General features: G+C 38.1%; 1 protein-coding gene across 2 annotated transcripts; it reads left to right on the top strand.

Moving 5' to 3' along the window:
• The first annotated feature begins 1019 nt into the window (after positions 1 to 1019).
• Positions 1020 to 22283, top strand: tbc1d23 (TBC1 domain family, member 23). 2 transcript variants are annotated; one of them, XM_066666103.1, is made up of 19 exons: positions 1020 to 1153; positions 7130 to 7244; positions 8057 to 8162; positions 9280 to 9484; positions 10107 to 10230; positions 10405 to 10529; positions 10667 to 10713; positions 10810 to 10913; positions 11086 to 11208; positions 11531 to 11623; positions 11966 to 12136; positions 12949 to 12991; positions 13917 to 14023; positions 15668 to 15807; positions 16206 to 16250; positions 17692 to 17780; positions 18709 to 18844; positions 19421 to 19615; positions 20808 to 22283. In XM_066666103.1, the coding sequence occupies exons 1-19, from the start codon at positions 1116 to 1118 to the stop codon at positions 20890 to 20892; spliced, it is 2091 nt and encodes a 696-aa protein (XP_066522200.1). In that variant the 5' UTR covers positions 1020 to 1115; the 3' UTR covers positions 20893 to 22283. The 2 variants fall into 2 exon arrangements, with proteins under 2 accessions (XP_066522200.1, XP_066522202.1); XM_066666105.1 differs by lacking the exon at positions 16206 to 16250.
• The last annotated feature ends 805 nt before the right edge of the window (positions 22284 to 23088 follow it).

Genomic DNA, 23088 nt, shown 5'->3' on the forward strand with positions numbered 1-23088 from the left:
AATTGTAGCTGTGCTGATGGGTCTGATCCACACATGCCAGTGCAAAACCACAGCAGGGTCAGTGTAGTGCTGAGAATATTCTACCACTCAAATAATACATATTTTTTAGTGGGGCATTGAGGTCCTGACCACTGAAATCAGGATGAAAGGAGGCAAAATATGCAGGCAGACGATCAAATCCGCTACAGACTGTACTTGTAGAGTTACAAAGTGCTCGTATGTAGTAAGAACAGCTGATAAAATTGATAATTTACAAAATATACTGTTACGCTATCTAACAATGATTCTTGTATCTACTTTCATTGTGCATTTTATTCTCTCTGCTGACCATAAAGGAGCACTTTGTAGTTCTATAATAACAAACGGGTTCATCTGTTTCTCTGAATACTTTCTTATCCCTGTTTCATCCTGCTCTTCAATGTCAGGACCCCCAGAGGACCACCACAGAGCAAGTATGATATGGGTGATGGATGATTCTTAGTGCTGCAGTGACACTGACATGGTGGTAGAGTGTTAGTTTATGTTATCCTGGTACAAGTGGATCAGACAGCAGTGATGCTTGAGTTAGAAACAGCTACCTCGTTGTTCCACTGTGTAAATGTAAAGTCAGAGACACTAGACCTCTAGTCCTTTATCAGTGGACACAGGACACTGTTTGCTGGATATTTTTGGTTGGTGGGCTATTCTTGATACAGCAGAGAAACTCTAGCAGCCCTGCTGTGTCTGATCATACCAGAACAACACTTACACACCACCACTTAAGGGTCATTTCAGCACTGAGAATGATCGACCACCCATCATGATCCTTCAGTGTATACCTGGGCCTCTATGGCAAAAGTTTGGGCACAAGTGCGCTATAAAAACATAACTCGAATGAACTGACCAAGGCTTTCGGGTCAAAGGTTAAAGACAGCTCATTCTACTGCAGTTATGGATGTGGATTTTGTTCATGTCCTCGCGCTATACGCTTTACTGAAGCAGTTGTATTGGTTTCATTGATTCTGTCCATTGCTGCCTCAGAAAAATAGGTGAGGCAACAAGTGAGCGAGTCCTGAGCCCTCAGCCCTGAGTCCTGCGCCTGGGAGAGTGAGAGTGACGTGGAGAGGGAGGCAGCAATGGCCGACTGTGTGGAGGAAGTTCTTCAGAGCAGCTGGTAAGGGACGCTTTTTCAGCTCTCATTTCACACTGAAACACCCCAGACAGACTATATGAGCGGGCCCCCTAGTGTGGAGAGAATATGAACACTGTGTAACTGTCCTTAAACAGTGAGTCTGTGTGTTGTTTTAGTGTTAAAGCTCCAGCGGCGCCGTCTGCTAACTGTTAGCCGAGCTCAGAGACAGTCACAGAGCCGCTTAATGACCGACAGACTCCGCGGTTTTCACGCAGGCTTTACCACCTTTGTTTCGCTCCGAGTTTCATTTCGTTCATTAATTTAGTATACTTTCAGTGTCGTTTGCCTTTAAGGTTCGTCTCGGTGTTTAATATTAAAATATTAGGTGATGTTAGCCTGTTAGCTTTCCACAATGTAAGGCTGGTGAGGATTGAGCTGCTGCTAATGATGACTTCAGCTTAGAGACTGATACTGTTGGATGAAAGGGGCGCTTCACTTTAATAACACAATTTATCTGTGACAGTGAGAACGAAAGGGACGTATTATTGTGAGGGTTTTAACATTTTAGAAGTCTGTTGTCCTTAAAACAGACCAAATAGAGTTAAAATCTTAGTTTGGTGATGTGGTTCCTCAAATATTACCACCCCCACCCCCTTTCTAGTGAATATCAAGATTTACCTTGTTTACATTGTCCATGTGACGTTATTATCTGATAGAATACATAGCATCAGTCTGTACTAGTTGTGCATCTTGGCATTGGATTTGCAATATTGCAAAGATAATATCAAACACATGGTTTCAGATAGCCAGAGTTTCCTACATCATAACCCTAAATATCCAGTCCAGGAAAGCTGGGCACAAGCTTGTGAGTGGTGGAGGAATAATTGGAGATCGAGGTGAGGGTTAATTGCATTTTCATAGAGCTGCACATACTGAAAGAAGGCCAAGGTGTAGAGTTACACCTAAGCCACTTTAAAGGCATTAAGGGATTGTTTTGTCTTTGAAATTACATTAAAAATAATTTTGATGAATGGAGTTGAGTTATTAAAGGTTTAATTGAATTTGAAATTTAAAACTGATATATAGGACGTGGACCTCTGACACTAACAAACTGCTCCTGGTCTCAAAGGTCTGGATGTGTTTTAAAGATTTTTGACCAGGCGTTTCACTTCTGTGTATAAAGTGTGTATTCCTATAATTATCATTTGTGTATATACAGGTTCATCTGCACATACCCTTTTTAATTTACTCACATGGTCAGATCTGTATATAAAAATTCTACATTTAGCCTTATGCATATTGATCTATGTATATATTTTGTTTCAATGTCCAAGCCTAATTATTCTAGGGGTGGGTGAAATGGTCAGTACATCACATCATGATACATGTACCATGATATTTTGACACATTTTTCAAAGGTTAGTCAGCTTTTCACAGACTGAACTGCACTAAATCCAGTTAAACAGGCCTAATTATTCTCTCTTTATGAGACATGTTGTTTGTCAGGTTCCATAAATATAAAGGGTGCTCATGAAATATTCATAACAGCCTAATGATAATATTGTCGTATTGGTCCCTTCTGCAAATATCTGTTTGTATTAACACTTGTAACATTATCCCCTAATGGCCTGTAACCTATGCACTTTACACCTCGTTTTAGACACGTAGTTCTCTGGGTGTGTATTGTGATAAGGTCTGTCAGTCTATTCTGTTTCTGTGATGTCAGATCTCTATTGCATTCTGTTGCTTTGCATACCTGTCTGACCAGAAGCCTCAACCCTGTGCTTGCTTGTTTGTTTGTTTATTACTTATGACAACTGGGGTAATTTCCTAATTGAAATTTTTATGATTGAAAAACTTTAAAAATACAAATTGGGAAACATGAAAAATGAAGTAACTGTGATTTGTGGTTATATGACCCAGAGTAGAGGAAGCACACAGGCAAGTAACTGCTACAGACAGTACATTGTGCATTCTTCCTCTTCTGAATGTGAAACAGCAGGCCGGAAGGGCAGACACTCTTATTCAGGGGAATGTAATGGAGGAAAAGACAGTGACTGAGTGTGTGTATATGTAAGCATGTTATAATTTTGACCAGGGCATGTGTGGGTTATTCTCAGCAATTTCTCCTTACGGTAACATATACGATTCTCTCTGTAAATAAAGTTTTACGATAAATATGTAAATAATGTTTTTTGTGATTGTCAAATTTATTTGGTCAGAGCATTTCCAAGATGGATTGTTCACGTAGTCCCTGGTTCCTACCAAAATGTTGTGACAGGGTTAAAGCATCATTAACTTGCATTATCAAATGTAGCTACAGTAGATCTGCTTAAGAAAATGTTTTATACACAATGATGTGATTCTCAATTATGGACATGGCTTTTAGTGGTTTATGAGAAATAATCTTTAATTAAAACCTGATATTTTCTCTCAGATATGTTCTGTCTATAAACAGCAGGTTATCTGTGTAACAAATTCATGGTTTATTCCTGAGTTTTTGTAATGCTGATCTGGGAGTTTTTAAGGAAGTCTGTAACTGGGGCCTTTTTAGTTTTCAGTGCTTTTTAATTCAATCCAAATGTGGAAATTTAGCATACACAACTTTCTTATCTCTCCAAAGTTGACTGAAAATCGGATATGACTCATTTCTGACATCAAGTTCATGCCTGCCTTTTGTAGTGTTTTGTTGAAGTAGCTCCATTCTGTGTAATGTTTAGCTCTGTCTGGTTTGAAAGAAGCAATAAAAATATCTTTATAGCTCACTGAGGCTCAACTTTCTTGGGTGATTTCATTATTAGGATGCCTATGATGTTTAACGGCAGGTCTAGGTAAAATTAAGGGTGTTTGTTTACTGCTGCAGTGGCCACACTGTCCAGGCCCAGACAAAATCACTGTAGTGGAATTTGAGAATCAAAGCCTCAACTACATGTTTATGTTGACTCAAATCACTCAATTCCTCAGGGAAGCTTTCAAATTAATTTTGAGTATCAATCTGAAACAAATTACATTCATAATGCAAAATATTATGTCAATATATGGCAGAAATGAACACTGTGAATTCTAGAATATAAGCATATGTTGGGCTGTCAGCAAATTAGACTTTTATGATCTTAATATTGATCAGTGTCTGGTTGAGGTAATGTGTGAATGGATGAAAAGACAAATGTGTTCATGCACAAATAATATGTAGGTTTTCTTATATTTCTAATATTATTTTCGGTATTAGGGTTTACAGTACATAATTGAATAATAATAATTGAATGTGTTTAGATTTTATAGTGGTCAAAGGAAATAATATCAATTATTAATAGTCAAGGAGACCAATAACTGATAAACTGGACACACATTTATTTTCCAGATTTGAAGTTTATAGTATTAGAACATTACATGAACATAAATAAGTATTAGTACACCAAGTATTTGAACATAATAATAAAATGCTTTTCTTCCCAAAATTACAATTATCTGCAAATGATGGAAAATGTAAACTTTCAACTTATTACTTTCAACTTGTTACTATACAGACTTCTTACTGATATAAGGTCTAAAGGAAAGATGTAACCATTTATTGTATATAGCCACAGGCTCTAAAAAGGCACAGATATTCATAAGTGCCCTGAGCGTTGGCACTGTCACCTGGAGATTTCAGCATCCAGATGATGCTTCAGCCATACGTGTCAAGGCGTCCTAGAGAGCTCGTCCCCTCTCTCTCATCACTCCCCACACCGCTAGTAGCATTGGCTACTAGATGTAGTAGCTGATGTGAAAGATCTAGATAGGTTGTGTTCTCTGACATACTTAACAGTTCTTTGCCATCTGTGGCATTTTGAAAAGAACATGAGTTTGGCCTCATGTCTCAAGAGGACGCATGTTTTTATCTTCACACTCTTGAGACATCTATGTTTTATAAATAACAGAACAGAGCTGTATTAGACCAAAACAAACAAAAAACAACCTTGTCTCTGATGCTGTTTCTAGTATCAGCTTTTAACTTACAGCTCAGTGAACTGTGCAACACAACAATTGTGCACACTCAAAAATTTATCAATGAAGTTGTGTACATTTGTGAATGTGAAATCATTTTATAAAGGGAACTGTGCATTTTGTGAAACATATTGTGGTGGAAAAAACATAAATTACTTAAACTTTGTGTTTGTGTTATAGTGTTGCTGTATGAATTTTAGATGGCACATTCTTTTTTTTTCGTCCTGATGTCAATAATGACTTCTCTTTTGTGGACATTCAGGGTCACGCTGTCATGGTGCAACCACTTTGTCAGTTGTGAGTGATGGACATTGTTTTCAGAATGAGGAGGGAGGGGGAGAGAGAGAGAGAGAGAGATAGACATATAGAAGCTGTGTGGGTAGGAGCACCATTGTTAGTGGAGTTTTTTTGCCCAGTCTTCGATTCTGAGATAGTCTCTGTGCCTTATTGTAACAATGAAAAATTGCTTTGATGTATTTTTTTTCCCTTCTTCCCCCAGCTAGTGCTTTAAAGGGGACAATTTCTAAGTTAACACAGTTCCCTGGGGTCTCAATAAAATGTCTTTGACATAATTTGGTCAAAATACCATGAGGATCAAACAACATAACACCATTCTCACACTGTTTTAGTAAACTCTGACAGGTGAGAATGCCGAAGCTCTGGTTTTTAGCCATTTTCACTTGGGTGTTCTTGTTTTTGCCATTTTTACTTGGTACTCTCATTTGCCTGTGCTCATTTTGGATGCTTCAACCTTGTCTTGGTGCTCTCACATAAACATAGATCCTGTGCAGTGATTGGAGATACTCGGATTATGGAAGGTACAATTTATAAAAAAACAAAAAAGCAACAAAATATCTCTGCAATTGATGTAAGAAACATACAAAATTAGAACATCCAATATTATCACATGAATTTTTAACTTTCCACAAAACACTGTCTGAGTTTTCCTAATGTACAATTTGTGGATTGGTAGATGCTTTGCATTCCCAAATAATTGAACTAATGTAGTCAGTTATTTTCAACAATTTAATACACACCTTATCCAGTTAAAAATTGTCTTGAGGAGCATACAGAATTTAAAGCTAAGAATCTTGAAATTCAAAGCTCTACAGGCTCTAGATCACATGGTCCAGTGTTGGGGACCCCTGTTTAAACTGATGTCAAACAAACATCAGGACATCTCAGTGTAATGTGAAGTTTAACAAGTACAGAAGCTGCGAGACAGTGCCATATTTGCTTGCTAACATTGCACCTGCATGAGGAAATACTCCTCCACATCTCCGGTCATACAAAAATGTATTTGTTTCACCGGTGGTTATGCTAAGCATGGCAGTCATGAATGCTTAGAATGACTTCCAAGTGAATTCCGTTGTACACAGTTTATAAGACACCATACTTTTCTGATTGTTAAAGTCGAGTTTGTCAATATTTATGACTCTTTAGGTCGTACATAACAACATACTAAAATTTGCCATTGATTGATTGATTGTGCAATCTTGAACTTTTACATAGGGGGAAAAAAAAAAAAAATATATATATATATATATAATAATTTTTTTTCCCTGTTGATTGAATAGAAACCCCAAGATTTCTTGGATTTTTCACTTTTGCTGCAAACAGCACAGTGTATATGGCTTTGTGCTGAATATTTTCTACACATTCTGTCACCAGATGTCACCATGTGTTTCTCAGTTATTTACTGGTTCATCTGCAGGACTTTACTTACATACTTGTGTGTGTCTGTCTGTAGTTGTTTCAGTCAGTCTTTCCACAGTGAGAAGATGGGGGTATGAAAGAATGTGTGGATATCAAGAAAACATTAGTGAGAAAAGAAAAATCACACCCAAATTAAATTTTGCATATCAAACAAACAAGCTGTGATTATTCTCAGAGCAATGGAGTGACCAACCGAGAGCCCGAGAGCTAAATATTTTGATTAAATATTCTGAGAAATAAATAACTAAACGTTTGTATCTTACTGTATATCTAATGTTGCATTTTCATTAAAAAAAATTATTTTGCATTTAATAGGGACCATGACTTAGCTGAGGCTCTGGACTCAGCCAGCGGTGATTTGGATGCTGAGCAAGATGGCATCATCCATGTACGAGACCTACCACCCCCACAGAGAGCCAAGCTTTGGATGGTGAGTGAGGATGTGTAAATGGTATAGTTTAAAGTGATATATATTTTTTGCACAGGATAAATCTGTGATAAATACATGTAGAATTATATAATACTGAAATTATAATCAGTAATCATAAAGTTGATAAAATTACCATGATTCATGTAATGAAATTAATTATTAAAAAAAAGAGAAAATCAAAAAATTATAATGCAGCTATTTAAGGTTTGACTATATCGTTGTGGGTTCAGCTGTTTTATCCCTACAATTTGTTTGTATAGAACTACTTCTATTCAGAATTTGTTTGTATAGAACTAAGTTTGTATACAACTACTTTTTTGTAATCAAGAAATAATGAAACTACATTGTTTGTTTACATATTTTCTATATTGTAAACAGTTAAAAAAAATTTGCCCAGGTGCATAAGATTTTGCACAGCGTTGCATATAACATGGCCAGTGTGCTGCTGAGCTGATAAAAGCTCGGTGCTGAAGCTCAGTTTAGGGGGGAGAGCTTTGCAACAGCTCCAGCTGTTCCCTGAAAGGTGCAGAGAGCCTCAATATTGATCTGCTGCTCATTAGAGAAATCTGAGACAGGCACTGTGGGCAGAGAAAAGCTATACACACCGCAAACTGCAGCTTTATGGCCTCCCCATAAGGGCCCCTTCAAAAGTCGTCCACTGCAGCTCAGTATCAAAGCCCCCATCCTTTCTCATCCCACATCACTTTAACCTTTCTGCCCTGTTTGCATGCCTGATTTTTCTTTCTCTCTCTCTCTCGCTCACTCTCTCTCTCTCTCTCTCTCTCTTCTCTCTCTTTTCTCTCTCTCTCTAGATTGCTCTAAATGTGGCAGGTAAAGGAGACAGTCTGTCCTCATGGGATGGAGCTTTGGACCTACCAGAACAGACACTCATACACACCAGATGTCAACAGCTTATTGGTAAATAATTAAAATCTCATCTTTTTATATCAAGCGGTTTCCATTCTATTGTGTAAAAAGGACACACACAAAAAAAGACGCATTAGTTTTGGACTTCTGTGTGTACTTAACTTTTTGAGAAGCCATTATTTTATTCCTGAACTAGCAATATTTTATGTTTAGTCATGGAAAGATTGAGAGGAAATTTAAGGCTTGTTTGTGTGTATTATGCCATTACATCATCCAGTACATTACCTTAAAAACATTACAACATGAAAACATTGCAACTTTGCAGGTTTTGAAGAGTAAACTCCTTTTTCAAGGGAAATATATTCTTGCATTGATTTATATTAAAAATATTTTCTTTTTAAAAATGCTAAAACCTACTGTAATTGTTTAAAATGTGTACAGATTTATTTTTTTTACCATGCCCTCAAAACCCAAACAACCAATACAAGGATTCTATTTTTCCTACCCATGTGAAGGATATGATGTCAGGACAGTGTTGTTATTCAGTCAGCAAAACATACTGATTTGAGGTTAGCAACAGACAGATAAAGCCCAGAGCTTCCAACTTTTCTTTACTCATCAACCTATGCAACTCTTCTATAGCCCCAAGCTGCCAACCCCCATCTGACTCCAGGAAACTGGTTTCTATTCAGGGAGCTCAGGGTTGCAGTACCAGCAGCAGAGAACTACATCTGACTCTGTGTACTAGGACATGGAATATACTTATGCATTCAGTCTTAGGCCCAAGGCGAGACCGACTGAAAACTAAGTCAGCCAGTGAATAATCAGCCTGTTCTCAGTTCACTTCTCTTTAGTTGAGTTTTATTTATTCAGTAGCACATTTATAATGTGTTCCAAAGCAGTTTTTAGAAATGCTGGTGCAAACCTCCAATGGGTATGCAGAGGGAGTCAGTGGCAGGAAAAACAACATCCTGAGAGCATGAGGAGGAACCATGACTCAGAAAGAGAACCCATCCTTCTATATTCCTGTGAAGTGTAATGAAGCCAGTACGAAATCTTAATTTGAAATGTTTCACAATTATGCATATCAAAGTAATACAGTCTAAAGGTTTTAACAGAGGTATTCCACTTCTGTCTTTGATCACTGATCTCTGACCCCTGCATGCAGACCAGTTGGGGCTACCCATGGAAGATGGCCGTGACCTGGTGGCAGATGTTGAAGCTGTGATTACCTTCTACTGCAAGTCTCGAAATGTGACGTTCACAGCAGAGCTGTCCTGGCCCCACCTCCTTAAACCTTTGCTAGGCCTTCAACTGCCCCGCAGTGACCTCTACAACTGCTTTTATGCCATTATGAATAAGTATATCCCTCGGTAAGGCCTAAAGCATCACTATGTATCATAGTATATTTATTCAAGTGCTTATAAGGCAATTCTAAGTATTTGTTGGTAGAGAGACTTGCCAGTGGAAAAACTAGGTTTCAAAAGAAGTCATATGTTGCCAAGCTTACATTCTACAGAAGTGTAGTCTGCCAAGTGTTGTACTTTGTGAATTAAAGTTGCATAATTGCCTTATAGGTTTTGATAGATTTGTTTTTTATACTCTGGAAAAGGAGACCGCTTTGGCATAACTGGGCTTGTGTGCTTAAATATCTTCATCTAAAACGCATTTCCTGTATTTGTAAAAAGTACAATGTTGTTCTGTAATGCAAATGCAGGCAATTTTTTTGGACCACTTGATAGTCATAGAGTATATATATGTATGTATACAATATTATTGTGAAGCATTTTGTGGCTTCCTCTAGAAATGTGCTAAATAAATAATGATTTACTTACTTACTGTTAGGTATGCAGAGCTACTGGAATTCTGGGTTGATGCTGATTTCCAATATTTTATTATGTCCACCAAGGCAGGATATACATTTGCACAGATTAGCTATGGCATTAAAGTTAATTAATTTGCCTTTAGAATGTGATTTTCTTTTTCTTTCTGCAGGGACTGTGTGCCGAAGGGCAGGCCATTCCACCTTTATAGACTCTTGCTGCAGTACCATGAGCCTGAGCTCTGTTCATTCCTGGACACCAAAAAAATTACACCAGACTCCTATGCCATGAACTGGGTGAGTTCCTCAACTGCACTTCTAGACACATTCAATTCTAGCATGGATTGGACTAATGAAAAAAGTTGCTGTAAATATCTTTGTGCATGAACCACAAAGTAGACTTTAATAATTGTTTTGAACTTACAGCCTGACAAGTGCAGTGAAGTGCTTTTCTTTGCTGTTTCCTTGTAGTTGGGTAGTCTGTTCTCCAGCCACTGTCTTCCTGAAGTCACCCAGGCTTTATGGGATATATACTTCCAGCAGGCTGACCCGTTTCTCATCTTCTTTCTCTTGCTCATCATTCTTGTCAATGCCAAGTATGTGGCTCTGTCGCAGGCTATATTACTGATAAAAACAACAATAATTGTTGTTTTATAGTGCTTTGATTTTAGCACTTGGGTATTGTATATTTTAGCCAGGTCTGTGATTTATTTATTTTTGCTTACACATACAGAGACATGATTCTTGCCCAAGAAGCTGGCAGTAAGGAGGAGCTCATAAGTGAGTATTTGGTTTTACACTTTCATATCTGGACTAAGAACATGTTTTATAGTACTGCACTAGCATACTGATGTGTGTTTATATTTGCATGTTTAGAAATGCTGGAACAGTCTCCTTCCTTGCTGGAGGCAGAGGATATTGAAGATCTGTTTTCGCTGGCACAGTATTACCAAAGCAAAACGCCCCTCTCTCTCAGAAAGGTCTCTATCTTTCTTGAATGGTGCCCACAGAATTGTTTCCTTACCCTGAGCAGATTAGCAGGATTGACACTTACATTATTGCAGCACACTTAAAATCATATTTGTGGTAGTGCAAATGTCTACATAATGGAATTAAATGTATTTGTTTGTATGTGATTATATGTGTGTGTAGGAGAACCAGAACTTGTTTGGTAGCAGTCTTGTGGCTCTGAAGGAGGAGGACATGGACCTGAGTCAGGCCTTGTGTCTTCCTGTGTCTGTGCCAGAAATCCTGCAGGCCAATCAGCTCCAACCTGTGAGTCCACAGAGCTCAGATACTACTCCACAATTCCTGACAGTTGTATTTCCAAAGACTCAGGCAACAACTCCAGAGTGTAAATTATTTTAGGTCAAGTTTAGACTTAAAATTAATTTAACATTTACTCAGTGAATTAGTAAAACTAGTAAAAAATTAGTAAAAAATCACTCTCCATCTGCCCAGCCATCATCCAGTCCATTATCTGCCTACAAAGCTATCAAGACTGTAATATTTTGTAAAACGTTCACAGGATTAATGTCTCCTGGATTAGGTGACATTATTTACTTAATTATTTATTTTTGTTGTTGTTTATTTTCAGGATGGAGTACGCTTCTTCGTAGTGGACTGTCGCCCTGCAGAGCAGTACAACGCGGGACACTTATCCACTGCTTTCCACCTGGACTCTGACCTGGTAATGTACTGCATCTTTGTATTGATTGTTGTGCTCTTATTATAGTACACAGCGCATAGTTCATGATATACATGAGCCCTGTATTTAAGTGAGCTTTTGTGATTTTTAGTACAGTAAGACTGTGAATGATCCCACCCCTTAAACGATGGGTAAAAATAATCAAAATAAAGTTGTATACTAAGCTTAGGTGATTCTAGCTGATTAAGATTATTTTCAAGTTATAAAAATCAATTATTAGTTGCAGTGATTTTGTAACCATAGCTCTGTAATTTCATGGAAACTCACCAAGCTGCAGGTCGGTGTCGTAATGCAATTTTTCTGTGTTTTTGCTGTGCTCTACAGATGTTACACAACCCAGCTGAGTTCGCTCTCTCTGTGAAATCCCTCCTGGAGGCACAGAAGCAGTCATTGGAATCGGGCTCAGTGGCCAGTGGGGAACATCTGTGCTTCATGGGCAGTGGACGTGAGGAGGAGGACATGTACATGAACATGGTTCTGGCCCACTTCCTACAGGTCAGATACACAGCTCACAACCATTCGTGACCCAAATTTGGAACACCAATATGTTCCAGAGCCAGAAAAGTTAATTCCTCTGTGCTCTATGCTCTTTCTGCAGCTTCTTTAGCTTGACACGCACGGATTGTATCACAGTTCATGCTGAAGAATCAGCTATTCCTTGTTCCCACAGCATCTGTGATAACATCCATGAGCGTGTCGAGCTAAAGCAGCTGCAGAAAGAATCCCAATAAAAGCATTTGGATGGGGTTAATTGCAGTGTTAGTTTGTCCTCGATAATGTGCTGGGTAAAAAGACCAGCAAACCAGATTGCTCTGTATAACTCTTTGTTCTGAAAAGTAGGAAATGACCTGTTATAAGATTCTGATTTGAAAAGAAAATTGCAAGGATTTGGAAAATGCTACACATGTGTTTTCTTGGGCTGTGGTCAGCATGACACATGGCGTGTTTGTTTTAGGCTACAGTAAACAAGCACGCCAAAATTGATATTTGCAGACAGAATTCAGGTGTGTGTGTGTGTGTGTGTGTGTGTGTGTGTGTGTGTGTACGTACCGTGACTCTATTTACACCCCAGCCCTGAAACAGAAATCATCTATGGCGCTGGCACTAGCTTAAACTTTTAATAAAAATATTGTACTCATAGTTTTTAATAATATATTATAAATGTGACATTATGTCTATTGTAAAAAGCTTTTTCCCAGCACTAAAAGCTGGCATACATGTTACAACATCTCCCATTTGTGGCTTTAATGCTCTTGCAGTCCTGCTTAATGCACCGTTATAATAAATTCTTCTTTTGGTTTTGGCAGAAAAACAAAGAATATGTCAGCATAGCTAAAGGTGGCTTTATGGGTAAGTGACTACAATGTGTCATTACAGTGTCTTTCCTTACATCACTAGGGTGTGTCTTAAGATAAGAAAATCCCTTGAATTTTTTTTTTTTTTTTTTTTCTCTCTCTTCTCTCACCCCCCCCCCCCCCCCCTTTGCCTCTATGGCTTTGTTGTTTGTGATCTTATCATACACACTGTAAAATCCTTTTTGATTTTATAATGAAGCTCAGAAATGTCCTGCCACTGTGAAAATGGCTGAAGAGTACAATTTGTTATTATATACCTTAGTATAAATGCATATGTTATAGGCTGTAGTATGAGCCTTTTTTAAATGATGATAATGATAATAATAATAATAATGGGCAATTATTTGTCATTTTACAACGTACAAAAAACGTGTCTTCCACATTTAACCCATCTGTGGCAGTGAACACACACACACACACTAGTTCAATAGGGGCTGTGAACACACCCAACGCAGCGGGCACACATCCCCGTTGACCTTGGAGCATTTGGGGGTTCGGTGCCTTGCTCAAGGGCACTTCAGACATGTATATTCCTGGCCTTTCCTTCCGGTACCAAGCCCGGTCCTTTAACTGTTGTCCACTGCCCCTATGTAATTCACTCACAAACTACATGTGCAGTGAAAATCAGCCTCATATGTCTACTATGTCTACTAAAGGACCATCTTAGTGCAAACTACGTGAATAAATGCCTTGAGCAAATTCTTTTTGGAAAGCTATTGCCATAAATGACAGAAATGGACCCTACACGTGTTTAAGAGTTTGTTTAATCAATAAGGACTTTGAGCTAAAAACCTATAACCCTTTAAACATACCTAGCAGGAAGCAGTCTTAACAAATTTAAACTTTGAGGATTGCTACTTGAGTGAATAATTTAAGGATGAGTGGTGATGAGGACTTTCTGCTGTTTTGTTTGTGAACAGCACTGCAGCAGCATCTAGCAGATATCAATGTGGAGGGTCCAGACAATGTTTATGTTCACTGGATTGTCAGCACTTCAGGATCCCACAGCAGCCTTGGCTCAGCAGATGTGAGTTGTATATTTGTGTGTGATATAGTGTGTGTGTACCTTGAACTATGTAGGGATAGCAGGCCTCATAGTTATCATACTTGGTTTGGTTTCCATTAAAAAATTAGAAAAATGCTTTTTTATTTTTTATTTTTTGCTACATAACAATCAACCTACACTTTACAATTAAATATATTTAATAAAAATACAAACTTTGTTTCTAGAACCTTTATTTATATATATATATATATATATATATATATATATATATATATAAATAAAACCACTTCTACCAAAGTGTTAAGTGCAGGACCTAGTTAATTTTGGCAGAGTTAATTTTATTTTAAGGACATTTTTAGACCCCAGAGACAGGTAACTGGTTGAAAAAAGTTGATCATGGATGTATCCAGTGCTGGTTGGTCTGCAAGCTGACAGAGCCCAGGGAAAGACACAGTATCTACAACATAATTTATTTTTTTTTACATTCTTTGAAGCAGATGATTGTCATGGAAATTATCAACTAATAAGAAATGAGACTGAAAGTGGTCTTTGGGTAACCTTTATTGAGAGCAGCTAAAAGCATGCACTAACCCACTGCTCTGAGACAGAGAATCAAAAACCCTTCTTTCTTAGCTGAGCCACCTATCAAGGAGAAAAAGATAACTGTTTCATACAGAAATAAAGTTCTAGGAACCAGCTACATCTCGTGCTCATTAAAAAAGAAAAACGTCCTTGATACCTTGGATGCAGGAGTGTAGCTCTTTCAAGCTGCACTCCTATGTACTCCCATCAAATTCCTTTTCTACTAAAGACTCAGTTGGTGAAACAATCTAAAGACAGAATAATGCAACATACATTTCATAAAACAGCTCATCTTTATATAAAACAAAGGCCTTTACTAATCATCAGTGATTACTACCTATTACTACTAAATACTAGTGATTCAATGAGCACTTGTTTATAAAAGAAACACACACTTAAAATTTCCCATCACATGATAAAATGTGATTTTTTTTTTCTTTTCAATATTTATATGATATGTTACCATGGGTTTATGCCTTATTTATTTTAGATTTGAGCCTGGTCTTGTATGAGTGGAAATACCATCACTGTGGCACTGCCAAAATTGCTGCAGAGTTGACAGACTTTCTGTGAAGGACTTTGAAAAGTCACACTGCAGATTATTTGTGTAATTGAAAATTGTCTTGCTTTGCATACATTTGTAGTTTAATTATCATATTAATGTTAATTGCTTAACTTAATGTGACATTAAAGCCCAACTTTCATGGTACAAATTAACAAGGGGGAACATTGTGAAATGGCCTTCCACTTGAGATTTGTGAAAATGAGAATATGATTTAAAGCTTGTTGACCTGGACCTGGTTAACTACGTAAACAATTCTATGGCTTTCACCTTTTAAAATTTGTGACACCCTCTCACTTACTCATTGTTTTTATGAACAAACGGTGCCTCTAATCATTCAGTTACCAGAGAAAACAATCGTTAGACGTTTAGTGCCACCTGATGGACATTACCGGTATGGCGCCCAAAAGTGACGCTCTACTTCACTTCTGGAATGTTTGTACTAGTCACACTCTTTGTACAGTAAGTACAGTTTGCAGGTTTTAGTCTGGTGTTCTATTATGTCTTTCGTTTTTCTACAGGGTGAGCTGAATAGCACAGGTGATGGCAAAGGTGTCAAGTCCCTTGTCAACAAAATGACTTTTGCCCTTAAGTCTAAGTCAGTTAATGTGAAAGAGAAGGTGATCAGCTTCATTGAGAATACATCCACGCCAGTGGACAGGTGAGTGACTGGCGATTTCTCTTTTAAACTCAAAAAGTACCAATGCCTAAAACTCACTTTGCCCCATTATGTTGCTGTGTGCCCTTTTTACAAGGAAGTGTCATTAAAAGTTCCAAAAGTGTATATATAGTTTCACATTTCTCTTAATTTATTAGCTGAATTGGAACAAATGTGTCTACCATCAGGCATCATATTCATAATCAGCCATAATCATCCTTCCCTTTCTTGAGATTTCTTTTTTCCAGTAAAATCCAACTCCACTCAGTTATATCTCTAGCCAAATTAAAACCCTCTGTGGCATTCACTGGTTTAGTTTATTTAGATTTGAGATTATAATTTCCTGCACCCCTTGTTGTTAAACCATCCCTCTTCATTCATACCCTGTTATTTCACACTAGAATATCTTTCACCCTACCCTGGCCAGAGAAGGGGATACCTGATCGGTAAGAACCTGGAGCCGTCTGTCTGTGCTCTCACCAGCATGAGTGCCACCAGTGCCCCCAACACGCCCGTTCAGTGGCACTGCCTGGCCTGGCTCACTGCAGAGGGACGAAGGGCAGAGTCCAAAACCCCCTGCTTTACTCACGCATGCACTGTAGCACACTAACACTTGTGCATTCATTAATGTGTAACTCTAGATGTAGATGGGCTAGATTGTCTTGTGCACTGAGTCTGTCATGCCTCTGTGAAATACCCAGGTGCTTCATTAGAACTTTATAAGACTGACCCACATACGTTTACAGGACACAGCCAGATGTAGGATCCTAAAAGGCATATTTAAAACCACCCATGCGTCTGTGATTACATCCAGACGTCATTATTATTATTATTATTATTATTATTATTATTAAATATGAATGTGAGAGTTTGCAGAATGCAATTACAAGATTAATGCAACCAAGTTAATAAATAAATTATTCTTGATGTTCTTCCATTAGTTGGTGCAGTTGGCAGCTCTTTTGCGCCACCATGTGGGCAATGTTTAAAATGCAACTCCTAGAAGAAGCCGTATCTGTGTGTTGGATATGAACAGTATTACCAGCTAGTCTTGCATATTTGCCAGATCATAATAACTTAAGCTGATTCCAGGTATTTTAAGCTGACCACCGGTGTTGCCTTCATAATTAACAGAATTGTTGCTTTTCAGCAAAGGCACGTAATGTAAGTTTATTGTGGAATATTTAATACATGTGTTGAGATCCTACACTGTTCTCAAAAACTGAACATTTTTGACAGTGGTGAGTGAAGAGTGCAGTTTGTTGTCAGTTGAATCGGGTCGGTTTGGCCTCTTCAGACTTGTACAGTAATGCTGTCCTTATAACGAATGCCGCCCGGCCCCAGTTGGAAGCTTAAGCCGTGCTGAAACAGGTCGCTGCTCCTAAGGGTCTTGCTGTCATTGTGTTGGTCACTGCTGCTGTGCTGGCTCTAACATGGCTCTTCTGTCTCTTTCTGAGCTTTATGCCAGAGATTCCCACTGTGTCTCCCACTCTGAGATGCGAGGGGTGTTTTCAGACTCCTTGTCTCACTCATTGGTCACAGTTAATGACCAGATGATGACCAAAGCTGTGGATGGTCAGTATTTCATTCTTTTGAACAAAGGTAACACCTCTACTAAACTGTGATGCCTGTGAAAGCATGTAGGTTTGCCTGGAACCCCACGCTTTGGTTATCATCTTGGAAATAGCTTGGTTTTATTTTGGTCTTTTCCAACTAACATTACTCACCTTTTCTGTTTATAGATACACTGCCATGTGTAACTGCACAGCTCTTTAGTGTGATGATAATGATGCCGATGACATGAATTCTGATTGTAGCTTCGGGGGGAGATTATGCCTGCATTAAAGCTCCATGTGAGTTTATCATGCATTATTATTTTCCTCTCAGGCATGTGAGCAGTAGTGACAGAGTGGGTAAACCATATCGAGGTGTTAAGCCTGTCTTCAGCATCGGGGATGAGGAAGAATATGATACTGGTATGTATACCCAAATACAAAACCCAGACGTTTATTGTTGTAAATATTTAATGATTATATTATATTTTATTATGAGCGGAAGTGACTCGTATCTGAATTTTTTGCCTTAATGTGACGCAGGTCTTATTTTTTCAGGGCTGTGTGAACAGCGAAATATGTTCTTTTGAGTCATTTAAGTCATATATGGTCCTAGATGTGCTTCATATGCGATTTGTTGGCATATGAACTGAGTGTGCAAAATCTGATCAGATTTCATGCATCCTTTCGCCTGTATACACACACACACACACACACACACACACACACACACACACACATGCCTAGTGCTGTTGTCATGAGTCAGCAATGTCAGTGCAGCAAAACAGCAATGGATGTTATATTAATGTCCTTTTTGTGTTGTTGGTGATGTGCGTAAACATATCAATGGATGCCATTTCAGGGACAAGATTAGGGACTGATATCGGTCACTTATATTTATGAATGTGAACAATATAGCAAAAAATCAGGATTGATTAATAAGGCTTGTAATGTGAACATAGGCAATATGTTTCATTTTTATATAAATACAATATAAAAAAAACCCCTCAATTTCATGACAGATCTAATTTGGAATGAATACTTTCATTGTGATGTACGTATTTCCTCCTGACTGCTGGGTAGCAGGGTTAGAGCAGAATAAACTGCTTTTACATTCTCAAAAATGTAATGTCTGATACTCAAGGTTTTTAGAAAAGGAAAAAGTATTGTTCTTCCATCTCGGTATGTCTTTCTTTACAGCAGTAGGCTGTAAAGTACTTACCAAGGGTTTAAAACACTGCTAATTAAATGCATATGTTTAAGTAGCAGAAGTCGAAGGATAAGGTCGGTTAAGATGAAGTATAGTTTATCCACTTTATCCTTGGTTCTCTTTTTCTTTGTGTGTTTCTAGATGAGATTGACAGCTCTTCAATGTCAGACGATGACCGCAAAGAGATTGTGAACATACAGACGTGGATTAATAAGCCAGATGTGAAGCACCACTTTCCATGCAATGAGGTGAAGGAGACAGGACACATGTTCCCCAGGTAAAACTAAACCAGGAGAGAGTTAAAGAAAGATTCCAATTCCAGTTACTCAGGCTGATCTCTCACTGCTATATCTGCATTTATACATTGTCATAGTCCACAGACAGAGAACTACATTAGTAGAAAATGGGCACTAGTTACTTTGTAAATTATATAATCAGCTTCATGACGTTTATGATTTTTGATGTACTTTAATTCAAACAAATTATTGGCACCTTGTGTGTAGATCTTTCTGCACACTTAGTGTTGTTTTAGGAAAAAGAATATTCTCCCACTTCATTAAAGCTGAGGAACATGGCAGAGGATCTAAAAGCATTAGTCCTGGCATAAACAAGTTCTTATTTGTGTATTTTATCTGGAGGTCACAGTTTGGGGTTAGGTGTGGTCGATGTAAAAGCCTGATTATGTGGTTAGAGAAACAATTTGTGGTGGCCTTGTGGAATGAATTGTTCTGCTCAGCCTTTTTTAATTCTGGTTGGCCTCATTTTAGTAAAGGTACATATTATTGTGGTGTGAATGTGTACTAGCCTCTTAGTCATGTTTTCAGTGTAAGCTTTAACATTTTGTAATCAACAGTCACCTGCTGATCACAGCGACACACATGTACTGTCTGAGGGAGATCGCCTCTCGGAAGGGTTTCGCCTACATCCAATCCAGACAGGCCTTAAGTTCAGTGGTGAAGATCACGTCAAAAAAGAAGCATCCTGAGCTGATTACATTCAAGTTTGGCAACAACAATGCAGCAGGAGTGGAAATTGTTGCAGTAGAAAGGTACCTACACTTTAAAGGCTCGGCTAAGCTTAGTCATATGTTAAAGGAACACATTATTACCACACGATATTTGACACCATCAGTTATTATCTTTCACTCATAAAAATAAACGTAGTCTTTATTATGTTAATGCAAGCGTACACACCAAATGTTAAAGTGAATTCTTATGTACTTGTTGTGTAGTGTGTTTTCTATTTATTTAATATTATACTGAGGACATACACTATGTAGAAAACACATTTGGTTTGAGCTAATCTCATATTACTCAGTTATATGGGTGAGTGCTGAGGAGTGGCTGAATCACAGACCCTCCACTGAGAAAGACACAGATATTATCTCCTCAGCAGAGAGAGAGAGAGAGATGCACACCAGATAGGAAGAAGCTTATGGAAAATATAGTGCTCTGGGACACAAACATCTTCGGATATGGATGTTTTGACTACACCTTTGTCAGGAATCCTGAGAAATCTAAAAATATTTTAACACCCAGCTTCCCCACCTTTAGCAGGACGCTGCAGGGCAAACTTCAGTGAACGTGCTGTAGTGGGCAAATGTCTTAGGCCCCTAAAATAACTATTATTTATAATAATGTATCTTCTAAATAAGAGTGGTGCTTGTATAGAAATATTATAAAAACAAAATAGGATATTCTTTTCTTGATGGTATGAATTTGTGAAATCAATAGCACATTTGATTTAGTGTAATGAAGTATGATAACCTGTGACAATTAACATAGTATCACACTTCTGTTAAAATATGCAATAACTGTGACATTTATGGGTTAATAGGAATTGTTACACAAGGAATTCTTTGGATATGAACTGTACTAATAGGGAGTTGGTCCCTCTTTGCTGCAGTAAGATTTCCTTTTACACCAGACTTTGGAACATTTCTATGTGGCTTTGATTATATTTAGCTACCACATGAACATCAGTCGGGTCAGGTACTGATGTCGGATGATTACTTGTGACCATTAAACCCCACGCCGCATAACTCCAGAGAGTTTTGTGTTGTGTTTTCTATGACGGTTATACTAGTCCTAATGTGTACACTTTAAATGAGCTGAATTCACAGATTATAAAGACATGTAATTCACAGATTTACAAACACATGTAAATCAAGAGGTTTAATCCCTGTGTTGGAAGCCACCCCAGTGTATGTTGTGATTGTAAAACACCTTTCTCCTCCACAGGTATTTGATCCCAAATGCTGGGGACGCAACGAAGGCCATCAAGCAGCAGATAATGAAGGTGCTGGACGCTCTGGAGAGCTCATAGAAATGTGGAGTGCAGAGGCTGGACTCTAGCCATAACCAAGACTGCCACGGCTCTAAACCCGGTCAGGCACAGTGGTGCAGAGAGGAGTGAAGTGGACGGACTGATCCCACACTTTTTTTTTTTTTTTGTGTCTCTTTCTTTATCCAAACCCTCTTTCTTTTTGCTTCCTTCCTTCTTTCCTGCTCTTCTCCCAGGACAGTACTGACGTTCAGTATTTGAGTCCCATCTGGACACGAGGGTCAAACACAGACTCATCAGATCGATGGGAGTTTGGACACATTCAGAGAGGTCGAACCCCTCTCCGTAGCCTTTGGCTTTTGTTATTGTTTGTATCAAGGAAATCTCCCCCTATAGGTATGAGCCGGCTTTGTTGCCTCAGTTCGGATATCGGTGTCAAGCCTTAATCCTAATCCACTGTTTTTTATACAATGGACTGAAGGGGGACCCTGGGGTGAGACTAAAAAAAAATAAATATATGAGGCAGGGGGTGGGGTGTCTGAGAAATGCTCAGTATTTTTTTTCCTCTTCTTTAATTTATGTATATATTTGTTGTTTAGCCATTTAACTGCTACAGTACAGTTTGGATGAGTTCTTGAAAAGGAGATATTAGATCAGAGCAGTATTTATGCCTGCCAGTAGGGTCACAGATGTTAAGACCACTAAAATAAAAGTGCCGTGTGTATTTTCAGTGCTGTTGTGGACCATGGGGGTAGCACAAAAACCTGCTGCTGGTTGTCATTTATAAAAGGCTGTATCACAAAACTGCACAAGGCTCCTGATACAGACATGTGCACACAAACACTCTTCGGTTGCTTTGGATGTCATTGGAAAACCTCATCGATACCAAGAACCCACTGAATACGACTCTTCCTCCTCTTTGTCTCGTCCTGATCGCAGCCTTAAAGAACTGCTCTATAGGAAAGGCCTGTGGGAAAATGTTTTGTACATACTGTAAACCTTCTTCTGGGGTTGTATTTATGAATGGACTCAGAGGTTGTCAATCCCAAGAACAGGGCTAGCCTCCAGTGAAGATGGTATTTTGTAATTAATTTATTCTCCAGCCCAGAAACCACAATAAAGGCATGATTTCTCATGCAGCCATATACAAGCTAGATAAAGAAAACCTGTATATCAGCTCCTGACCTTTTTCTCCTGATTTCTATTCACTGATTTGTGTCTTAACCCAAGATTCTGTTTGATGACCAATTTACAGATCTTTGCTGAGGAAGACTGCTTTCTTAACATGGGTTAAATTAACCATTTGCTTTACAGTGTAATACTTTTCTCCATGTGCTACTCCGCAGTCTCAGCTTCTGAACTTGTATGCTCAGTTTCTGTTGAAACCACATTATTGTTCTTTGTAAAATCCTTTGTTTTAATAAATTTAAAAAGTAGTCAACACTTGTTTATATGCTTGATGTTTTCCAGCTTAATTTGTACATTTTCAAAACTCAGAACCCGAGTTGTTCACCACTGGGAAAAACTCAGTCCTGATTGGGCGCTGTCGCTCTAAATTATGGTGACTAAAGGGTGCTCACTACCACCCTCTGTGCCCTTCAGTAATGACTGCAGTATTATAGCCCCAGCAGTGGACACTCACCCAGAAGCACTCAAAGCATTTGTTTAAAATTTAGCTCACTGCTGTATGTTGCCTCTGTAGAAAAATGAATCCAAATCACTCCAAGCACTTAAGGTTTATCAGAGACTCTTAAAACCTGGATGCAGTCTGCAATTTCAGGAGCTCAATGTTATATTTCACACACATTGATGCTCTCTTTTTAGTCATTTCAGTAAAACAATTTTATTTCAGCTTTAGTGTCTTCCTGTGTCTCTAAGGAAGCACTGACAAAACTGGAGAGAAAATAACAAAAAAATCATTCATTCAGTAACATAGGGATATTTATTTTTTTGGTTTATATTGTATCAAAATAAGTACAATGAATATTTACAATTTAACATTGTATGAAAAAAACTGTACAAAACTTGAAAATGAATCAATCAAATACTGAAGAATTAATGTAAAATTTATATGCATCAAAAAATCTGCATATTGCATCATTTCTGCTTGAAAATTAAAGACACAGTAGTTACATGAAAGCTACATGAACTCAGTCTTAAACCCTAACCATAAATGTTTAAAGACACTAGAAATATTTGGCTGCAACTGAAAATGTCTACAATCAAATCTGACAACTG

The sequence above is a fragment of the Hoplias malabaricus genome, chromosome 3 (genome assembly GCF_029633855.1).
Source record: "Hoplias malabaricus isolate fHopMal1 chromosome 3, fHopMal1.hap1, whole genome shotgun sequence".
Classification (NCBI taxonomy): Eukaryota; Metazoa; Chordata; class Actinopteri; order Characiformes; family Erythrinidae; genus Hoplias; species Hoplias malabaricus.